The sequence below is a fragment of the Macaca mulatta genome, chromosome 7 (genome assembly GCF_049350105.2).
Source record: "Macaca mulatta isolate MMU2019108-1 chromosome 7, T2T-MMU8v2.0, whole genome shotgun sequence".
Lineage (NCBI taxonomy): Eukaryota > Metazoa > Chordata > Mammalia > Primates > Cercopithecidae > Macaca > Macaca mulatta.
Genome location: NC_133412.1, coordinates 74061655 through 74082016, shown reverse-complemented (window position 1 = coordinate 74082016; position 20362 = coordinate 74061655). Strand labels below are relative to the sequence as shown.

Sequence of the window (20362 nt, the reverse complement as noted above, 5' to 3'; positions counted from 1 at the left end):
TCCTCATCTGTGCTGGCCTATTGTATTATGGGTTCTCTGGAAATGGGAGTTGGGGGTGGTGGGAGAGAGACAGAGAGGTTAAAAGGTAGACATTTCCTGGACAGCATTTCCTCTCTTCCCTAGGGCTTCATTAGCACAGAGCTTTCAAGACCCTAAGTCAATCATGATACAAAAGACTGACTTTCTGGATTCATTGTACCCTCAGTGCTTTATTTCCATGTTACTCTTCTGAATCTTTGGGAATGCCTTGTTTAGATGTTTCAGCTTAGCAGTGCAACAGAAAAATACAAGATTTGTCACTTAACCATGGTTGGCTAGAGCTTTAGAGAGAAAGCAAGAGTAGCAGTAAAGTCCATGGCGCTCGGTGAAGGTCTCCAAAGGGAAGGCAAATCTTGGGTAACAAGGTCAGGGTCACATGGTCCAGTGTCTCTCCTCCTCCCACCTGAAGACCTAAGGTTTGGAAGTTACTTTTGATAAGGCTAGCATGTTTAATTATACAGTGTTGAAATCACGGGGAAGACCTTGAAGTGGGGAGTGAAAATGTGGCTACTCCCTCACCTGGATGTTGTCTGTAAGCTTTGCCAAGTGTTTGATGATCTCTCCATGTTGTGCTGGCTGCATCTGTAGCAATTTCTTAATGACGACCACTGACTCTGCAACCACAAGCTCTACGGAAGAAAAATGAGTGTATGGACCCCAAGACAGTCAGATAGCCATGCTCAGGTGGACAGACACACCTGCAGTGCCCCAGGCCCTTGGTTCTTTCTTTCAACCCCTTCACTTCTCTAGCAGCCCTCAGAGGTGTAGGAACACTTGGGCCCTGATCAAGACAGACAGACCAATGGACACACATCATGTCTAGGCAGACTGGTGGATATCCACTGGCCAGCAGAGTCAGACCTGCAGGCAGGCATCTTCTGATCATCACGATTAGACATTCAGGCAAACACTGACCATCACGGTTGGACAGCAGCTGCACCAGGCCATTGAGGCAGGTGTCACGGACTCGGCCAATGTTAGTTGCACAGCGTCCAATGGCCTGGATTGTGGCTGCCACAAAGTCCTTGTCCATGCTGCGAATATAGGTCTGTGAGATATGACAAAGAAATCCCTCAGTGACTCTGCAGGCTGGAGGGTGACCTTCAAGAAGGCTGTGGCCCTTCATTTTATGGCTCATCATGCCAGTGACTAAGACTTGGGAAAGGGGGCGACACCTCCACCCCCAATCCAGTGATTCCTTCGTCCAAAGCTAGCCAAACGCATTGGAAGGGGAATGTAAGATAATAGCTTCTCCAGCTTTGGGCTCATAAGAGGTTTGACCCACCAGGGCACAAGGATCTGATGGGTACCTCTCCCGGGCCCTTCTGGCTGGAAGCTGGCCTGTACCTGGAATTCCCGTAGGACAGTAGGAATGTTGGTCTCATTGGCCAGGTTGGTCAGCACTTCCAGCTGCAGGGAGGGGTGAAGAGGCAGAGAGGGGTGGCCAGTGGGCTTTCTGTACTTTCCTTCCAAAAACACTTCACAGACCAGAAAACAATCCTCATGACAGACTGGCATCATCCTCAGACTGATGAGGGAATTGACAGGTTACAAAACTTGTCTAAAAATCAAGAGGACCAGTTTGCCTCTTAAATGGATTCCCTACAGAGTATGCTTACAGTATGACCATGTCACCGCCCTACTCCATTGAAAACGTAAAGGTTCCTATTGCTTTCAGGATGGAGACCATTGTATTCACCATGGTCTGTAAGTCCCTGAATGATCTGCTTGCTGTCTACCTCCCATCTCCTATCACTCTCCGCCTTGTCTTCCAGGCCCCAATCCCACTCCATTTCCTAACCCAGGGTCTTCGAAGATGCTGTTTCCTCTGTGTGGAGCAGTTCTTCCCACTTCTGTCCTCATATAATTCATGTTCATCTCTCTGGCTTCAGCTCAAGTCTCATATCCTCCAGAAAACCTTCCCTGGCACCAGACTAGATTAGTTCTCCCTATTTTATGCCCTTATAGCTCTCCACACTTTCTTCCATATTTTGTAAATGGACTTTTACATTTGCCTTGTGATTAGCTGCTTAATGTATCCTCCTCCCTGCATCTGTAAGCTCCATGAAGGCAAGGTCCCTGATTAGTTTGCTCCATCACGTACCCCTAGAACATAGTGGATGTTCACAAGGGTTAGGAGGATTAACTGTTGCTGAAGGAAATCACTCAATAATGAAGCAGCAGAGCAGGAATCAAATGGAGGTATGGGCTCCTGCCACTTTCCTCGTCTATGAACGTTTGCAGGAAAGCGTGAGGGGGCAGGTGTGTGGGGGCCATAACACTGTGGGTGGAGAGAAAAGCATGAACCTTGGAGTCAGCAGAATTGTGTGACCTGGGGCAGTTACCTCCCAGAGTCTATTTTTTTTTTCTTTTGAGATGGAGTTTCTCTCATCACCCAGGTTGGACTGCAATGGCGCGATCTCAGCTCACTGCAACCTCTGCCTTCCAAGGTCAAGCAATTCTCCAACCTCAGCCTCCCGAGTAGCTGGGATTACAGGTGTCTGCCACCACGCCTGGCTAATTTTTGTATTTTTAGTAGAGACGAGGTTTTGCCATGTTGGCCAGGCTGGTCTTGAACTCCCGACCTCAGGCAATCTGCCTGCCTCAGCCTCCCAAAGTGCAGGGATTAGGCGTGAGCCACTGTGCCCGGCCAGAGTCTATATTTTTATAAAAAGAATATAATGTACACATCCTGGGATTATTAAGAGGTGGTATCAGGTTACTTCATTCATGAAGAGTAGCAGGTGTGTACCAGGTACTAGGCAAAAAGCAGTTAGTTCCCTTCTCCCCTGACCCTCCTTAGCCCAGCTCCCTGAACAAACAGCTCTCGCTGGGGCAGTCATGGGCTCCTGGGCTCAGCCTTAGAAATAGGCAGGCACCAGGGGGGCCACTGTGAGTTATTTGAGTGGGTACATGGGGTGGGGAGGGCTGGGAGCCACATGCACTTCTGTCCCTCACTCACCTTCAGGATCTTGATCTGGGTGGGGTCGGTGGACCTGATGTAGAAGCTCTTCAGGTAGGGCTCAAACATACCCTGGCACAAGAGAGGCAGCCAGGGAGCTCCACCAAAGCCCCAGGCCTGCCTCGCTGCCCAGAGGCACCCCTCCTATCCTGACCCAGTGCCCAGGATCCTTCCCTCCTCACCACTGCCCTCCACTTCTCAAGTCTTCCCTCGTCCATCTCAAATTTGACCAGCTCTTTCTCCACGGCGCATCCCCTCTCAGCGGCCCCTCAGGATTCAGGCCCTGTTCCCTATCTGTGTTTGGAGCCTCCCCTGCCCCATCCTCTGCACAGCCAGGGTATTCCTCCATCTTCCCTTTCCCCAGCCCCGGTCCCAGTCCCAGCCCCGACAGCGCCTCCGTGCCCGCAGAAGCGGCCCTCGGACAGCGAGGACAGGCTGCGGTCGCAGGCTCACCCGGCGCTTGATGGACATGGTGGCCACGTTCTGGAGCACAACGTACTGCACCTCACTGCGGAGAGGATGGGTCAGAGCACCCCGGGCCCCTCGGCTGGGGCAAGGGGCAGCGGATGAGGGGAAAAGGTGGGGCAAGTCGTTGCGGGGAGAGGACCAGTGCGAAGGGCAAGCCTGCGGTCAGTGTGGAGCGGCTGGGCAGAGGGGGAAGCGGTTGGTGGGCATGAGGGGGCGGAGCCGGGCAGCCCGTGTTGGCGGGGCGTGGGACAGGGCTTGAGACGAAGACGGGCCGGGGGCGGGGCCGGGGCCGGGGCCGCAGCGCACCTGTGGCTGCGCAGCAGGCGCACTAGCGCCTTGGCGATGACGCCCACTTCCGCCTTGGGCGCCAGGTGGAAGTAGAGCTGCGCCACCGCCATGACCACCGCGGCGCTGCGGCTCTGCAGCAGGGGTTTGGTGTTGCGCAGCAGCAGCCGGTGGTCGGGATCCATGATATAGGGCTTTCGAGCGGGGAGCGCCGCGGCGGCCGTCTCCTCAGACCCCGCGCCCTTGGCCTCGTCCTCCTCTGAGCCGTAGAAGGCTTTCTCCGCGTTCTCCTCTAGCAGGGATTCCTGGACAGGGAGACCGACGGGCCTGTGGGCGCCTCCCTGGGATACCCTTCCGTCCGCTCTGCCGGGGCGGGGCCCACTCACGTTTTGGGTGGGGCTCAGGAACTGCGTGCGGGCGTAGCGGGTGAGCATGCTGATGATGACCACCTGGCCCCACTCCTCCACGTCGATCAGCAGGTTACAGAGTTTCCGGTAGTTTTTGTGAATCAGGTCGATGCGCTCCGGGCAGACCTCCTCGAAGGCCATCACCACGCTGCCCGCCACCAGCTGCGGAAAGAACAAAGGCGAGGGGGTGAACGCGAAGGGTGGAAGGCCGGCTGTCAGTCACCACCCCTCCCAGGGTGCCCCTATACCGCCACCACCCCTCCCAGAGTGCCCCTATACCGCACCGTGGTCTTGTCAGCCAGAAGCTTCTCAATGACTTCTATCAGCTGATCCTTCTGGTCAGAGTCCAAACTGAGGGAGAAATCAGTAGGGGAATTTGCCACACTCAGCCCCAGCCTTCCCAATATCTGTCCAAGCCATGCTCACCTCAGGCGCCCCAACCTTATTGTTCTCCTCCATCTCTGTCAGTCCCCCAAACTGCCCTCCTCAAACCCTCTGAGAAGCAGCGGGCAAGACTTAGGAAAGGCCAGGGGTCAGTTGGGAACTTAGGAGCCAGCCTCCTGGGGAGCGTGGGACAGGGCTGGGGCATACCTGTAAAGTTTAGGGATGGCGTGGGCAGCTGTTTTCCGCACATAGGGTGACATGTCCGAGGCGGCTTCTTTGATAGCTAGCATCATGATGGGCACTATGATGGGCACACGGATGCTAGAGAGGACACGGAGGGCACTGGCACGAATCAGTTGGTTGGGGTCCTAAAGGCAGAGGTGGAGGCAGAGCTATGAAAGAGCACGAGGTAACCTGATGGAGGGGGACCACACCTTTGGAAGTCACTGTCCCCAGCGACCACCAGTTCTTGCTTCCCTGCCCCCTGACTGGAGCCTGAATGGTGTGCCAGTGCTGGATACCTAGGGGACACTTAATTTTGGCTCTGGTTGCAGAAATCTGACACCTGAACAGGTGTTGCAATGGGTAGCTTCACTTCCAGAAAGATTGAAAAGCGTTCAGAACGCCTAAAGTTGCTGAAACACCTTAAACATTTTCTGTTCCTTGTAAGGGTTTTTTTGGGGGTATCTGTTTTAATGCCTGAGGTGACTGCCCAGCACATGCAGGCTGGTATCCCTTCCGGAGTTCAACCTTACACTCCTTTCTCCCAGAAATCATTGCAAAAGCTGCTGTTCTTCCACAGTGTTTAAAACAGGCCTACACCCTTCCTTTTTTTTTTTTTTTTTTTTTTTTTTGAGATGGAGTCTCACTCTGTGGCCAGGCTGGAGTGCAGTGGCACAATCTCGGCTCACTGCAACCTCCGCCTCCTGGTTTCAAGCGATTCTCCTGCCTCAGCCTCCCGAGTAGCTGGGACTACAGGCATGCACCACCACACCCAGCTAATTTTTTGTATTTTTAGTAGAGATGGGGTTTTGCCATGTTGGCCAGGCTGGTCTCGAACGCCTGGCCACAAGTGATCCGCCCACCTCGGCCTCCCAAAATACTGGGATTACAGACGTGAGCCACCACGCCTGGCCCCAAGCCCTTCCTCTTTATTCCTATTGCACCCTATACAGAATGTATAAAAGCGTTAGTTACACTGTATTGTGATCATGGGGCTTAGGACTTCTTCCCACTATCAGCAGCAGCAGCTATATATTACAGGCATACCTCGGAGATATTGTGGGTTTGATTCTAGACCTCAACAATAAAGCAAATATCACACTAAAATGAGTTACATAAATTTTTTGTTTCCTGGTACATACAAGTTATGCTTATAGTTACAGCTGCTTGGGAAGCTGAGGTGGGAGAATCACTTGAGCCCAGGAAGTTGGAAGCTGAAGTGAGCTATATATGTTCGCGCCACTGCACTCCAGACTGAGCAACAGAGTGAGATCGTATCTCCAAAAAAAAAAAAGAAAGAAAGAAAAAGTTACATTTACAATATACTGTAGTCTACTAAGCACGCAATAGCATTATGTCTTAAAAACCAATGTAGGCTGCGTGTGATGGCTTGTGCCTGTAATCCCAACACTTTGGGAGGCTGAGGTAGGAGGATTGCTTAAGCCTAGGAGTTCAAGACCAGCCCGGGCAACATAGGGAGACCCCAGTCTCTACAAAAAAAAAAAAAAAATTGAAGTCAATCCTCTTAAACTCCGCCTCTGCTTTATCAACTAGGTTTATGTAATATTCTAAATCCTTTGTTGTCATTTCAACAATGTTCACAGCATCTGCACCAGGAGTAGATTCCATTTTAAGAAAGGACTTTCTGTGTTCATAAGAAGCAAGTCCTCATCCATTCAAGTTTTATCATGAGATTGCAGCAATTCAGTCACATCTTCAGGCTCCACTTTTAATTCTACTTCTCTTGTTATTTCCATCACATATGTAGTTACTTCCTCCACTGAAGTAGTGAACCCCTCAAAGTCATCCATGGAGTTTAGAATCAACTTCTTCCCAACTCCTGTTCATGTTAATATTTTGACCTCCTCCCATGAATCATGAATGTTCCTAATGGCACCTAGAATGGTGAATCCTTTCCAGGAGGTTTTCAATTTACTTTGTCCAGATCCATGAGAGGAATCACTATCTATGGCAGCTCTAGCTTTATGAGATGTATTTCTTAAATACTAAGACTTGAAAGTCAAAATTACTCATTGATCCATAGGCTGCAGAACTGATCTTGTGTTAGCAGGCATGAAATCATTAATCTCCTTGTACCTCTCCATCAGAGCTCTTGAGTGAACAAATGCATTGTCATAGAGCAGTAATACTATGAAAGGAATATTTAAGCGGTAGGTATCAACAATGGGCTTAAAAAATTCAGTAAACCGTAACTGCAAACAGATATGTTGTCATGGCATTGTTGTTCCATTTATGGAGCACAGGCAGAGGAGATCTGCCACAATTCTTAAGGACTCCAGGATATTCAGAATGGTCAGTGAGCACTGGCCTTAACTTAAAGTCACTAGCTGCATTAGTCCCTAACAAGAGTCAGCCTGTTTTTTAAAGCCAGGCATTGACTTCTCCTCTCTACGTAGGAAAGTGCTAGATGGTGTCTTCTTCCAGTAAGAGGCTATTTCATTTACACTGAGCATCTCTTGTTGAACACAGTCACTTTCATCAGTGATCTTAGCTAGACCTTCTGGACAACTTGCTGCAGCTTCTCCATCAGCACTTTTGCTTCACCTTGCATTTTTTTGTTATGGAGATGGCTTCTGTACTTAAACTTCATGAACCAACCTCCACTAGCTTCCGTCTTTTCTTCTGTAGCTTCCTCATCTCTCTTAGCCATCATAGAATTGGAGAGATTTAAGACCTGCATATAAATTAGGCTTTGGCTTAAGGGAATGTGGTAGCTGGTTTGATCTTCTATCCAGGCCACTTAAATTTTCCTATATCAGCAATAAGCCTGTCTTGCTTTCTTTATCATTCATGTGTTTTCTGGAGTAGCACCTCAAACTTCTGGGTTCAAGTGATCCTCCCACCTCAGCCTTCCAAGTAGCTAAGACTACAGGTGCATACCACCACACCAGGCTAATTTTTAACAAATTTTTGTAGAAATGTTCTTGCTCTGTTGCCCAGGATAGTCTTGAACCCCTGGTCTCGAGTGATCCTCCTGCCTCGGCCTTCCAAAGTGCTGGGATTACAGGTGTGAGCCACCACACCCAGCCTGGAGTAGCAATTTTAATGTCCTTCAAGAACTTTTACTTCGCATTCACAACTTGCTAAATGTTTGGAGCAAGAGGCATAGCTTTCAGCCTATCACGGCTTTCAACATGCCTTCCTCAGTAAGCCTAACCATTTCTAGCTTTTGATTTAAAGTGAGAGATGTGTGGTTCTTCCTTTCACTTGAACACTTAGAGGCCATTGTAGGGTTATTAATTGGTCTAATTTCAATATTGTTGTGTCTCAGGGAATAAAGAGGCCCACGGTGAAGGAGATGGGGGAACAGTCAGAACACATACAACATTTATTGATTAATTTCACTTTCATCTCTGGGCATGGTTTGTGGCACCCCAAAACAATTACAATAGTAACATCAAAGATCACTGATCACCATAACATACAATAATCATTTAAAAGTCTGGAATATTGTGAGAATTACCAGAATGTGACAGAGGCACAATGTGAGGACATACTGTTGGAAAAATGGCACTAATAGACTTGATTGATGTAGGGTTGCCAGAAACCTTCAATTTGTAAAACGTGCAATATCTGCAAAGTGCAATATCTGCAAAGTGCAATAAAATGAGATGTGCCTGTACTATTAATCTTAGAGAATGATGGGAATAGGAACACTAAAGAAGGGTAGCTGTTACCGTGACTTTCTGAAATGGAGAAAGAAAAGATCCTCACAATTGCGGGCAAAATTGATGCTAATTCCTGACAAAATTCTGGAATTGACTTTTAAACAGATGGGTTAGAAGCATTTATTAAAAAGGAAGGAGTCTCTGTTTTCTTAGAGACAAATAGTCACATCAACTGCTAAAACCCATTTTCCTTTTTTGTGTGTGAACATTTTATTTGGGAAATGATTACAGATTCACAGAAAGTTATCAAAAAAAATCTGTTTTCCTTTTGATGGGGTAACTAGGACAGTGGATATTAGTACTTTGTATCTTGATTTCAGTGATATGTTTGTGGAAGTCTCATAGCATTTCCTGCATTGCCATTTTTTAGGTAGGCCTTTTGTTTCACCTAATAGTCAAGCATTTTTAAGAGCAGAATTCACATCTGTTTTATCTCTGTGTCACCCACAACCCTTTGCACATGAAAGGTGTTATTTATTTATTTATTTATTGCTATTGAATAAGATCCTTCCTAACAAGATAGAAAAATGCCAGCTGATCGTGACTATCCTGGCTAACATGGTGAAACCCCGTCTCTACTAAAAATACAAAAAAAAAAACTAGCCGGGCGTGGTGGCGGGCGCCTGTAGTCTCAGCTACTCGGGAGGCTGAGGCGGGAGAATGGCATGAACCCGGGAGGCGGAGCTTGCAGTGAGCCGAGATCACGCCACTGCACTCCAGCCTGGGAGACACAGCGAGACTCCGTCTCAAAAAAAAAAAAAAAAGAAAAATGCCAGCTGTCTGTACAGTCAGGTGGGTCTACAACTTGGTGAAATGTACTTGGAGAAGGTTTATTAACAGATCAATGTCAACTTGGAAACATGCTATGCTTCAGTCTTTTGCCCTGGTCCAAATAGTTTATCAGTATCTTGAAAGAAGACACAAAATCAGGAGGAACATAATTAAGATTCAGAATTACCCTGGCTTGGACCCTGTGCTAAATGGATAAAATGAAATAGAGTAGGGTTTCACAGGGGGTTCAAGGGACCAACTGCACAAAGACAGGATGTAGGGAGACCTAGATTATCTGCTTGCCAGTCAGAGGTTTGATTCCATGAGGGATCTCCTAAGACAGTGAACACGGCCCTAGCCTGGGCAGATAAAAAGAAGGGAGAAGGCTGGATTAAAATGATTGGTTCCAACATGCAGGAGAGACCAAAAGCCAGTGACAACAACAACAAAAAAACAAGTTTTAAAGGAATACATGTATAGTATGATGACACCATTTATAAAACATTTTATATTGCTTAACAATATGCAAATTACTAGCTCAGGAATAAATACATATGTATGAATGATAAACAAGAGAAGATACATAGGAGGCTTTGTTTGAGAAATGTGTCATTTCTTATGCTGGATATATGGATATTCATTATATTATTATTTATGCCTTTTGTGAACCTGTAGTAAATTTTATTTTATTTTTTAGATACAGGGTCTCCCTGTGTTGCCCAGGCTGGAGTACAGTGACTATTCACAGGCGCAGTCATAATGCAGTACAGCCTGACATCAATTTTTTTTTCTTTTTTTTTTTGAGATGGAGTCTCATACTGTCACCTGGGCTGGATGGTAGTGGCACGATCTCAGCTCACTGCAACCTCTGCCTCCCAGGTTCAAGCAATTCTCCTGCCTCAGCCTCCTGAGTAGCTAGGATTATGGGCACCCGCCACCATGCCCAGCTAATTTTTTGTATTTTTAGTAGAGATGGGGTTTCACCATGTTGGCCAGGCTGGTCTCAAACTCCTGACCTCATGATTCGCCCACCTTGGCCTCCCAAAGTGCTGGGATTACAGGCATGAGCCACCGCGCCCGGCCTGAAATCAATTTTTAAAAATTATAGTTGTGGAGGTTTCAACAAAATATAATGGTTTAAAAAACACCCCAAATAGTAGTAGTTGTCTTGAGATGGAGCAAGTTGCCCTATGAAGGAGTGAGGTCCCTATCAGAAAAGATACCTGTTAGAGATGTTCTAGAGCAAAGGTTGGCATGCTACAGCCCTTGGATAAAATCTGTCTATTGCCTGTTTTTACATAGATTTATTGGAACATGGCCACACCCACTTGTTAATGGCTGCATTTGCACCATAAGGGCAAAATTGAGTAGTTGCATAGTTGAGACTATATGGCCTACAAAACCTAAAATACTATTTGGCACTTTGCAGAAAGAAATTATCACATTCAGTTGGACTAAATGAGCTCTGATTTTCTAAAAGGGGGAAAGGGGCAGTTGGTAGAGACTATAGGTGAAAATCTGTGCAACGATTTCAGATTCGTTTTTATACTTAACCCTTAACTCAAACCGAAAGATTACTTGCCAATCTAAGATGGATTCCATGGTTTTGACTTATAAAAAGAACCCTAGCACAATGTGTGGCATAGAGACACCCAAGTATTTGCTAAATGAATGAACTGTATATGCAAGTGACCATGCTTTCTACCATCACCCCAAAGAAGCCGACTGTCAACCCCTCTTGCTGGCCATAGCAGATTGGACAAGGGGTGGGCCCTGAATTTGAGCAGTCAATCCTATCTACCCAGTAACCTACAGAACTTCTGGATATGAAAAGATGAGCTGGACCTCTCACAATCTCTCTCACAGAAATTTGAACTAAAAGTATCCAGGCCAGGAGTAGTGGCTCATGCCTGTAATCCCAGCATTTTGGGAAGCTGAGGCCACTTGAGTCCAGGAGTTCAAGACCAGCCTGGGCAACATGGTAAAACTCTGTCTCTACAAAAACTACAAAAAAATTAGGCGGGCATGGTGGTGCATGCCTGTAGTTGCCGCTACTCGGGAGACAGAGGTGGGAGAATCACCTGAGCTCAGGAAGGTCAAGGCTCCAGTGAGCCATGATTGCACCGCTGCGCTCCAGCCTGGGCAACAGAGTGAGAAGCTATCTCACAAATAAATAAATAAAGGTATGCAAAAATAGGGGAGTTAATGGTTGTAATCAGAGCGAAAAATCTGATATGGAGAGAAAGAATGGCTTTGAAATGGCTGTCTTTACCCTCAAGATATCTTAGACTAACCAGAAAAGCCCTCAGGGGAGACTTATGCATGCACCTAACATATGTAAATCCAACTAGAAGCCTTGGGCAAAACGAAACAAACAGTGAGAATGGTGTGGGGGATTCAGGCCACTGCTAAAGGTTGAATTCTACCTGGCTGTGGACCACAATTCACACCTTTACACAAAGAGGGTTGAGGGGTTCTCCATTGCCAGAGACTCTCCACTCTCCAGGGGCTCAAGTGGTTCATACTAGAAGCAGCCATTACCACAGGCTCCTGGGAAGACAGACAGGGGCCCTAGGTACCCACTTCATCTCTTATGCCCTTCTGAACCTGGCTTCTACTCTCTGAGGGTCTGGCTGGCCTTTCCTGACTGTGACCCTCCCAACTTTAGGCAGGTAGAAAGGGCCCGCTCCCATGCTCATGGCCTCTCCCTGGGCCTGTTCCTCTGATAGCGCCAACGAGACCCAGGCCCTGGGAGGAAAACTGAGACCCCTGACCTTTAGGCCACGTTGGAAGGTGGAGATGGATAGCAGGGCCAGGTCTTGCTGCTCCTCAGCGTAGCGTACCAGGTACACGTAGACAAGCTTCTTCACCTTGGAGAGAGCAAGTTTCTCAGCAGAAGGCTTCTCAGCAGGGACCTGTGCCCGCCCCCCTACCCCTGGGATGTCATCTCCCCAGGCAGCTGTGGTCCATGGGGACAAATTCTTCCAGTTGGGGAGAGCACCCTAGTGTATCCAGGTCCTTTACCTTGATCCACATCCAGTTCAAGGACATGGATAGAGTGTCTTCTGGCTCAGGGACATTTCTGAGCAGGTTGGGCCTCCAGGGGCTAAATCATTTCCTTCCTCACCCCAAGCTTGAGTTTGTTCCTGGGGGAAGTGGGAACAAGTGATCCTTCACCCGGTAGTGCTCACCTCTATGTTCTTACAGGCCACATTCTTCACCACCGCTGGAAACAGGTCTGAAGCATTCTTTCCTCGGGCAATCATCTGGGTGGTGGGGTCAAGGTAGGGGAAAAGGGACAAATCGGGAGGCACAGCAACTAATTAGAGGGAAGGCAATCATCTGGGTGGTGGGGTCAAGGTAGGGGAAAAGGGACAAATCGGGAGGCACAGCAACTAATTAGAGGGAAGGTCTACAAGCAGCTAAAGAGAGCTGCTCTTGGCCACCCAGGCCCCACCCCAAGGGAAGCCCCTTCCTTCCCCTCTTACCGCCACAATCCTCTTCATGGCCTCCAGCTTTAGAGAATCCTTGTTGGTGTCCAGCATCTCCTTCAGGTCATCATGCCTGGTAGGAGGTACAAGAGGTCAACTGAGGGCACAAGGGTGGGGACGGGGTATTAATCAGGAGGGTCCAGGCACAAAGAAGGAACATGGCCAGGGGAGGCTCAGGCAGGACCTGACCCGAAGAGGGACCAGAGAGCCAGGGGGAGCGAGTAAAGTACAGATCAGGGGAAACATGTGGCCAGTTAATATTAGGGGTCCAGGGGAAACATGGCCAGGGGAAACATGTGGCCAGTTAATATTTAGGAAGAACTGTGTCCTTCCTAAAAAGGATATGTTTAAGTCTTAACCCCTAGTACCTCAGAATGTAACCTTATTTGGGAACACAGTTGTTGCAGATGTAATTAGTTAAATGCAATCCTACTTTAGTAGAGTGGGTCTCTAATCCCATATGTCTGGTTTCCTATAAGAAAACAGCCATGTGGGCTGGGCGCAGTGGCTCACGCCTGTAATCCCAGCACTTTGGGAAGCTGAGGCAGGAGAATCACTTGAGCCCGGGAGTTCCAGACCAGCCTGGCAACATGGTGAAACAATGTGTCTACAAAAAATAGATTAAATTGAAATTAAAAAAAAAAAAGACAGCCACTTAAAGAGACAGACACAGGGAGACTACCAGGTGAAGGCAGAGGATTGGAGAGATGCGTCTACAAGCCAGGGAATGCCAGAGATTGCCAGCAAACAACCAGAAGCTAGAAGGGGCAAGGAAGGATTCCCCTATGTGTTTCAGAGGGAGCACGGTCCTGCTGACACCTTGAGTTCGGACTTTTGGCCTCCAGAGCTGTGAGACAATTCGTTTCTGTTGTTCCAAGCAACCCAATTGTGGTACCTTTTTTTTTTTTTCAATTACTAAACTTTTTTTTTTTTTTAATACTTTAAGTTCTAGGGTACATGTGCACAACGTGCAGGTTTGTTACATATGTATACATGTGCCATGTTGGTGTGCTGCACCCATTAACTCGTCATTTACATTAGGTATTCCTCCCAATGCTATCCCTCCCTTCTCCCCACACCCCACGACAGGCCCCAGAGTGTGATGTTCCCCACCCTGTGTCCCAGTGTTCTCATTGTTCAATTCTCACCTATGAGTGAGAACATGTGGTGTTTGGTTTTCTGTCCTTGCAGTAGTTTGCTCAGAATGATGGTTTCCAGCTTCATACATGTCCCTACAAAGGACATGAACTTATCCTTTTTTATGGCTGCATAGTATTCCATGATGTATATGTGCCACATTTTCTTTTTTTTTTTTTTTGGTGAGATGGAGTCTCACTCTGTCGCCCAGGCTGGAGCGCAGTGGCACGATCTTGGCCCACTGCAAGCTCCACCTCCCGGGTTCACGCCATTCTCCTGCCTGTCTCCCAAGTAGCTGGGACTACAGTCCGCCACCAACACACCTGGCTAATTTTTTGTATTTTTAGTAGAGACAGGGTTTCACCGTGTTAGCCCAGATGGTCTCGATCTCCTGACCTCGTGATCCACCTGCCTCAGCCTCCCAAAGTGCTGGGATTATAGGCATGAGCCACCGCACCCGGCCATGCCACATTTTCTTAATCCAGTCTATCACTGATGGACATTTGGGTTTGTTCCAAGTCTTTGCTATTGTGAATAGTGCCGCAATAAACATACGTGTGCATGTGTCTTTATAGTAGCATGATTTATAATCCTTTGGGTATATACCCAGTAATGGGATCATTGGGTCAAATGGTATTTCTAGTTCTAGATCCTTGAGGAATCGCCACACTGTCTTCCACAATGGTTTTAACTAGTTTACACTCCCACCAACAGTATAAAAGTGTTCCTATTTTTCCACATCCTCTCCAGCACCAGTTGTTTCCTGACTTTTTAATGATCACCCTTCAAACTGGTGAGATAGTATCTCATTGTGGTTTTGATTTGCATTTCTCTGATGGCCAGTGATGATGAGCATTTTTCTAAACATTTAAAATACATTTCTAAACAGAATGGGCCAACTCAGTCACAGTAACTGTTGATCTCTATAGCAGAGCAACCCACGAAGACAGAACTGATTTTTTTCCCATAATCAGGAGTGAAAAATATACAACTTGTTTCTGAACCAAAACCACAATTTCTGCAGTTTAAAATGTTTCACTGCTAATATGGCCCTGGTAGAAATTATGTAGTTTTTTTTCTTATTTAAAAAAAAAATTAAAACAATTTCCTAAGACGCTGAATCCTCAATCTGGAATGTAGATTCTGAGCACACAGCAGCTCAGTTACCCTAAAAAATAAAGAAAAAATTCCCATCACCTGTCTCAGTAGGGCCTGAAAGGAGAGAAGTGGTGTGGGGAAACCCCTGCTTTAGTATGGAGAGTCACGGCCCCTTGACCCAGACCGAGACCGTGAGTAGCCATAGCTGGTCCTTCTCTCAGGATAAACTCGGATGTAGGAAGTTTCACTATCATGAGAGTAGAATTTGATGTCATCCAGTTTACGCAGGGCATATTCCATGTCTGCTTTTCTGAGATACTCAACCATCCCCACACCATCCTTCTGCACGTGGGCATAACAGACATCCCAAACTGCTCGCATGTGATCCTTCAGGTCCTGCCAGCTGCCTGATGGAGGAAGTGCTGAAACAAGAACTCGGAAATCAGATCTTCTTGTAGAAGGTCAATTCCCCCCACCATGGGGCCACCCACCCCGACCTCCATAAGTCCTGGGGAACTCCACACGAAGCCAACACTGGCCATAATCATAACCATTTCTTCCATAAATAGCATCCTCTGCATCTCGGGGGTCCTCAAAGTGCACGAAGGCAAAGGGCACAAGGCCGTGCCAGTTCTTGAGCTCGATTTCGTGGATGCGGTCGTACTTGTAGAAAAAGTCTTCCAGGTCCTTCTCGCGCACGTCGGTCGGAAGGCCCACCACGTAGATGCACCCGTCACCCTCACTCATTCTCGCTCATCCGCCCAGCTCAACATCCGCACCGCTCCGGGCCCGCGGGCCGCTGCCTCAGCACGACCCGCCCCCGCCCCTGGCAGCGTCCCCGCGGGCTCTGAGGCGCTCAGTCGCACTGCATTGTGGGAACGAGGCGCAATTGTGGTACTTCTGATACAGCAGTGTAGGAAATGAATGTAGCCAGGAACAGAGAGAAAAGAGACAAGAGGAAGGGTTTGGGGTGGGAAAGTATGGACCCGGCTCAGGGAAAAGGACCAGTTGGATGGATGAGAAGGACCAGCGGAAAAGAGGTAGATGCCAAAACAAGAGCAGGGTGCCCTTGCCCTGCCTCCAGTATGTTTCCAAGGCCTAACCTCTCAGACCAAACTGATTCCAGGGGCTGGAAGGGTCCCAGAGACTCCATAGATTGCCTCACAACAAAAGCCAGACCTGTCACTGAACCACTGAACAGCCATTCAAGGAAGTTATTAAACTCTAGTGGGATGAATAAAGATTTGAATAAGTGATCCCTTGCGCTTGGCTGAGAGGAATAAGGGTAGTGCTGAGCCAATACACAGGTTTCTTTCTTTTTTTGGATCTCATACTTCATTTCAAAAAATTGAAATTTCAAAGGGAACATTTTGTCAAACTTTTTGAAGTGACAGCAAAATTCATCTGGAAAAAAAAATCAGTAGGTAAGAACTCCAAAGAATGTTTTTGAGAAAAGAAGGGAGTAATGATAGACAACTCACCCTATTGGACTTCAAAACATAACACCACGAGACAATGATAAAAGCTGTTTGGTACCAAGTTAAAACCAGAAGGTCAAAGGTCATGGAGGGAATTTCATAAAAGGTCTAACTTGATAAATTAGGAACCAATAACTTATCTAAGGAAGAAAGAACCTCGCCCCCCAACCCCCACTTAAATAAATGCTATTGAGACAACTGCTTTGCAGCAGTTTTTTTTGTTTGTTTTTTTTTTTTTTTGAGATGGAATTTTGCTCTCATTGCCCAGGCTGGGGTAAAATGGCTCAATCTCGGGTCACTGGAACTTCTGTCTCCTGGGTTCAAGTGATACTCCTGCCTCAGCCTCCCAAGTAGTTGGGATTACAGGCATGCGCCACCACGCTCGGGTAATTTTTGTATTTTTAGTAGAGACAGGGTTTCACCATGTGTTGTTCAGGCTGGTCTCAAACTCCTGACCTCAAGTGATCTACCCGCGTCAGCCTCCCAAAGCCCTGAGATTACAGGCATGAACCACCACATCTGGCCAGCAGCAAATAATTTAACTTGTATACATATTTCACCCCAAAATAAATCCCACATTTGCTTAACAGTTAAATTATTTTTAAATACAAAAGAAGGGAAGATTTTATTAAGGTCATGAAATTATTAGCAACAATATGGCTAGGTTTAATTTGTATTTGTTTTTGTTTCTTTGAGACGGAGTTTCGTTCTTGTTGCCTAGGCTGGAGTGCAATGGTGCAATCTTGGCTCACGGCAACCTCCGCCTCCCAGGTTCAAGCGATTCTCCTGCCTCAGCCTCCCGAATAGCTGGGATTACAGGCGTGTGCCACCATTCCCAGCTAATTTTTGTATTTTTAGTAGAGACGAGGTTTCTCCATGTTGGTCAGGTTGGTCTCGAACTCCCGACCTCAGGTGATTCGCCCACCCCAGCCTCCCAAAGTGCTGGGATTACAGGCGTGAGCCACTGCGCCCAGCCCTTTTTTTTTTTTTTTTTTTTTTTTTTTTTTGAGACAAAGTCTCACTCTGCTGCCCAGGCTGGAGTGCAGTGGCGCAATCTTGGCTCACTGCAGCCTCGGCCTCCTGGGTTCAAGTGATTCTCATGCCACAACCTCCTAAATAGCTGAGATTACAGGCGTACACCACCATGCCTGGCAAATTTTTTGTATTTTAGTAGAGATGATGTTTCGCCATGTTGACCAAGCTGGTCTCAAACTCCTGGACTCTAGTGATTTGCCTGCTTCAGCCTCCCAAAGTGCTGGGATTACGAGTGTGAGCCACTGTGCCGGGCCTAGGTTTAATTTTTAAACTTTGGAATCTAAAAACTAAATATATGAGAAGAATAAGGCAACTATACTAGCTTCCTAGAACCACCATAACAAAGAACCACAGGCCAGGGCTCACACTTGTAACCCCAGCACTTTGGGAGACTGAGGCAGAAGGATTGATTGCTTGAGCTCAGGAGTTGGGACCAGCCTGGGCAACACAGTCAGATCCTAATTCTACAAAAATAAAAAAATTAGCCAGGCATGGTGGCAAGTGCCCGTAGTCCCAGCTACTCAGGAGGCTGAGGTGGGAGGAACACTTCCACCAAGATGTTGGAGGCTACAGTGAGCTATGATCGTTCTATTGCACTCCAGCCTAAGCAACAGAGCAAGAACCTATCTCTAAAAAAAAAACCAGAAAGTACTACAGATGGTGGCTTGAACAACATAAATTTATTTGCTCACAGTTCTGGAGGCTGGAAGGCTGAGATTAAAATGTCAACAGGATTAGTTTCTTCTACAGCCTCTCTCTTTGGCTTGTAGATGGCTCTTGTGATATTGTAAAGAAATATATATATTTGGTCTCTATACCCCATTTCTGAGACAGAGCTCCTAAAACTCTTGACGATAGCGACGCTAGAATAACTTTTGTCCTAATATTTGGTCTTCCACCCAGTTCCTCACGCAGCAATCCTAAGACCTTTATAACTTCCTGAGTGATAGGAACATCTGACATGGAAATCCCTTGGAATTTCCTGGGTGATAGAAGCATCTTTTGTTATTAGATGGTTGGAACTTTTTTTTTTTTTTTTTTTTGACACTGAGTCTTGCTCTGTTGCCAAGGCTGGAGTGGTGCAGTAGTGCAGTGGTGCAATCTCAGCTCACTGCAACCTCCGCCTTCTGGGTTGAAGCAATTCTCCTGCCTCAGCCTCCCAAGTAGCTGGGGTAGCTACAGGCACCTACCACCACTCCTGGCAAATTTTTGTATTTTTAATGGAGATAGGGTTTCATCATGTTGGCCAGGCTGGTCCTGAACTCCTGACCTCAAGTGATCCACCCGCCTTGGCCTCTCAACATGCTAGGATTATAGGCATGAGCCGCTGCGCCCAGCCGAGGGTTGAAACTTTCAATCCCACTATTTGACCTCTGGGGAATGGGGAGTGGGGCTGATCGTTGAATTGATCACATGGCCAAAGATGCGATCAATCATGAAGCCTTCATGAAAACCCAAGAGGACAGGGTTTGGAGAGCTTCCAGATTGTGGAACATGTGAAGGTGCCTGGAGGGTGAAGTGCCTGGAGAGGGCATGGGCGCTCTGCGCCCCCGCTTCCATACCTCTCCCTATGCATCTCTTCATCTGGTTTTTGTCTGTATCCTTTATAATAAATGGGTAAATATAAATAAAGTTTCCCTGAGTTCTGTGAGCCACTCACAGAGTTGAACCCAAGGAGGAGGGCATGGGAACCCCTGATTTATAGCCAGTTGGTCAGAAGTATAGGTGACAACTTACCACTTGCAATTGGCATCTGAAGCAGAAGGCAGTCTTGTGGCACTGAGCCCTTAACCTAAAAAATCTAAAACTAGATTGACTTGAATTACAGAACACCCAGTTAGTGTCCGCTGGAGAACAGGTTGTTGGTGGGGAGAAATCTCCACCCATTTTTGTGGCCAGAGGTGAAGCACTCTCTGGTGAGTGGTGTGTATGAGAGTAAGAGAAACACACTTTGGGTTTTTCTGTCTCTTACAACCATCTTCTGTGTCTTCACATGGTCTTCCTTCTGCATGCCTATATCCAAATTTCCTCTTCTTATAAAGAAGTCAGTCATACTAGATTAGGGCCCCCCTTAATAACCTCGTTTTAACTTAATCACCTCAAAGGTAACATTCTGAGGTACTGGGGGCTAGGACTTCAACATATGCATTTTGGAGGGACACAAATCAGCCCATAATAGCAACAAAAGGAAAAATATTTGGGATATGGTAAATAAAAGTTTAATATTCAAAATAGAGGCCAGGCGTGGTGGCTCACGCTTGTAATTCCAGCATTTTTGGAGGCCAAGGTGGGCAGATCACTTAAGGTCAGGAATTTGAGATTAGCCTGGCCAAGATGGTGAAACCCCATCTTTACTAAAAATACAAAAATTAGCCGAGTATGGTGGTACACACCTGTAATCCCAGCTACTCAGGAGGCTGAAGCACAAGAATCACTTGAACCCAGGAGGCGGAGGTTGCAGTGAGCCGAGATCGTGCCACTACACTCCAGCCTGGGCGACAGAGTGATACTCCATCTCAAAAAAAGAAAAAAAGGAACTGATATACATGTATAAGGTCTCTCTCCAGCATTCACTGTCAGGGCTGCTACAAGCCCATCTGCCATCTGCATGCCTCTCCAGGTAGACACAGCCCTGAGCTGTTGCTCCCTGTTCCATGTGTGGATCATGGGCTGGTATTCCTTGGCCAGATGCCCTTGTGCACGTGAACAATGTGCCTAACCATACTCAGAGGATGATCAAGAAGTGATCAGAGAATTGTGAATAAACCCATGAAAAAAGAATGTGTCTATATACAGCTGATAGAGTTGTATGAAACTGATGCACTCATATGTTGCCAAGACAATTCCAAAATGTGGCAAGCAGCTATGTGTGGGGACTCACACAAACTAATTTCGC

General features: G+C 47.1%; 1 protein-coding gene and 1 pseudogene across 9 annotated transcripts in view; both read right to left on the bottom strand.

Annotated features, from left to right (window-relative positions):
* AP3B2 (adaptor related protein complex 3 subunit beta 2) overlaps positions 1–20362 on the bottom strand; it is a 50472-nt gene that overhangs the window by 17255 nt on the left and 12855 nt on the right. For 4 of the 9 annotated variants that reach the window (XM_077940116.1, XM_077940114.1, XM_077940115.1 and 1 more), the window contains exons 2-13: positions 12716–12791; positions 12419–12493; positions 12002–12097; positions 4753–4913; positions 4446–4512; positions 4141–4323; positions 3776–4059; positions 3455–3509; positions 3002–3073; positions 1387–1449; positions 955–1087; positions 559–668 (exon numbers count right to left, since the gene is read on the bottom strand). In XM_077940116.1, coding sequence (XP_077796242.1) covers positions 559–668; positions 955–1087; positions 1387–1449; positions 3002–3073; positions 3455–3509; positions 3776–4059; positions 4141–4323; positions 4446–4512; positions 4753–4913; positions 12002–12097; positions 12419–12493; positions 12716–12791 — 1375 coding nt within the window. Of the gene's footprint in view, positions 1–512; positions 669–954; positions 1088–1386; positions 1450–3001; positions 3074–3454; positions 3510–3775; positions 4060–4140; positions 4324–4445; positions 4513–4752; positions 4914–10014; positions 11778–12001; positions 12098–12418; positions 12494–12715; positions 12792–20362 lie in introns of those variants that run through there. The other 5 variants (XM_077940119.1, XM_077940117.1, XM_077940118.1 and 2 more) reach the window with 5 other exon arrangements.
* On the bottom strand, positions 14953–15726 carry LOC694230 (serine/arginine-rich splicing factor 9 pseudogene; annotated as a pseudogene).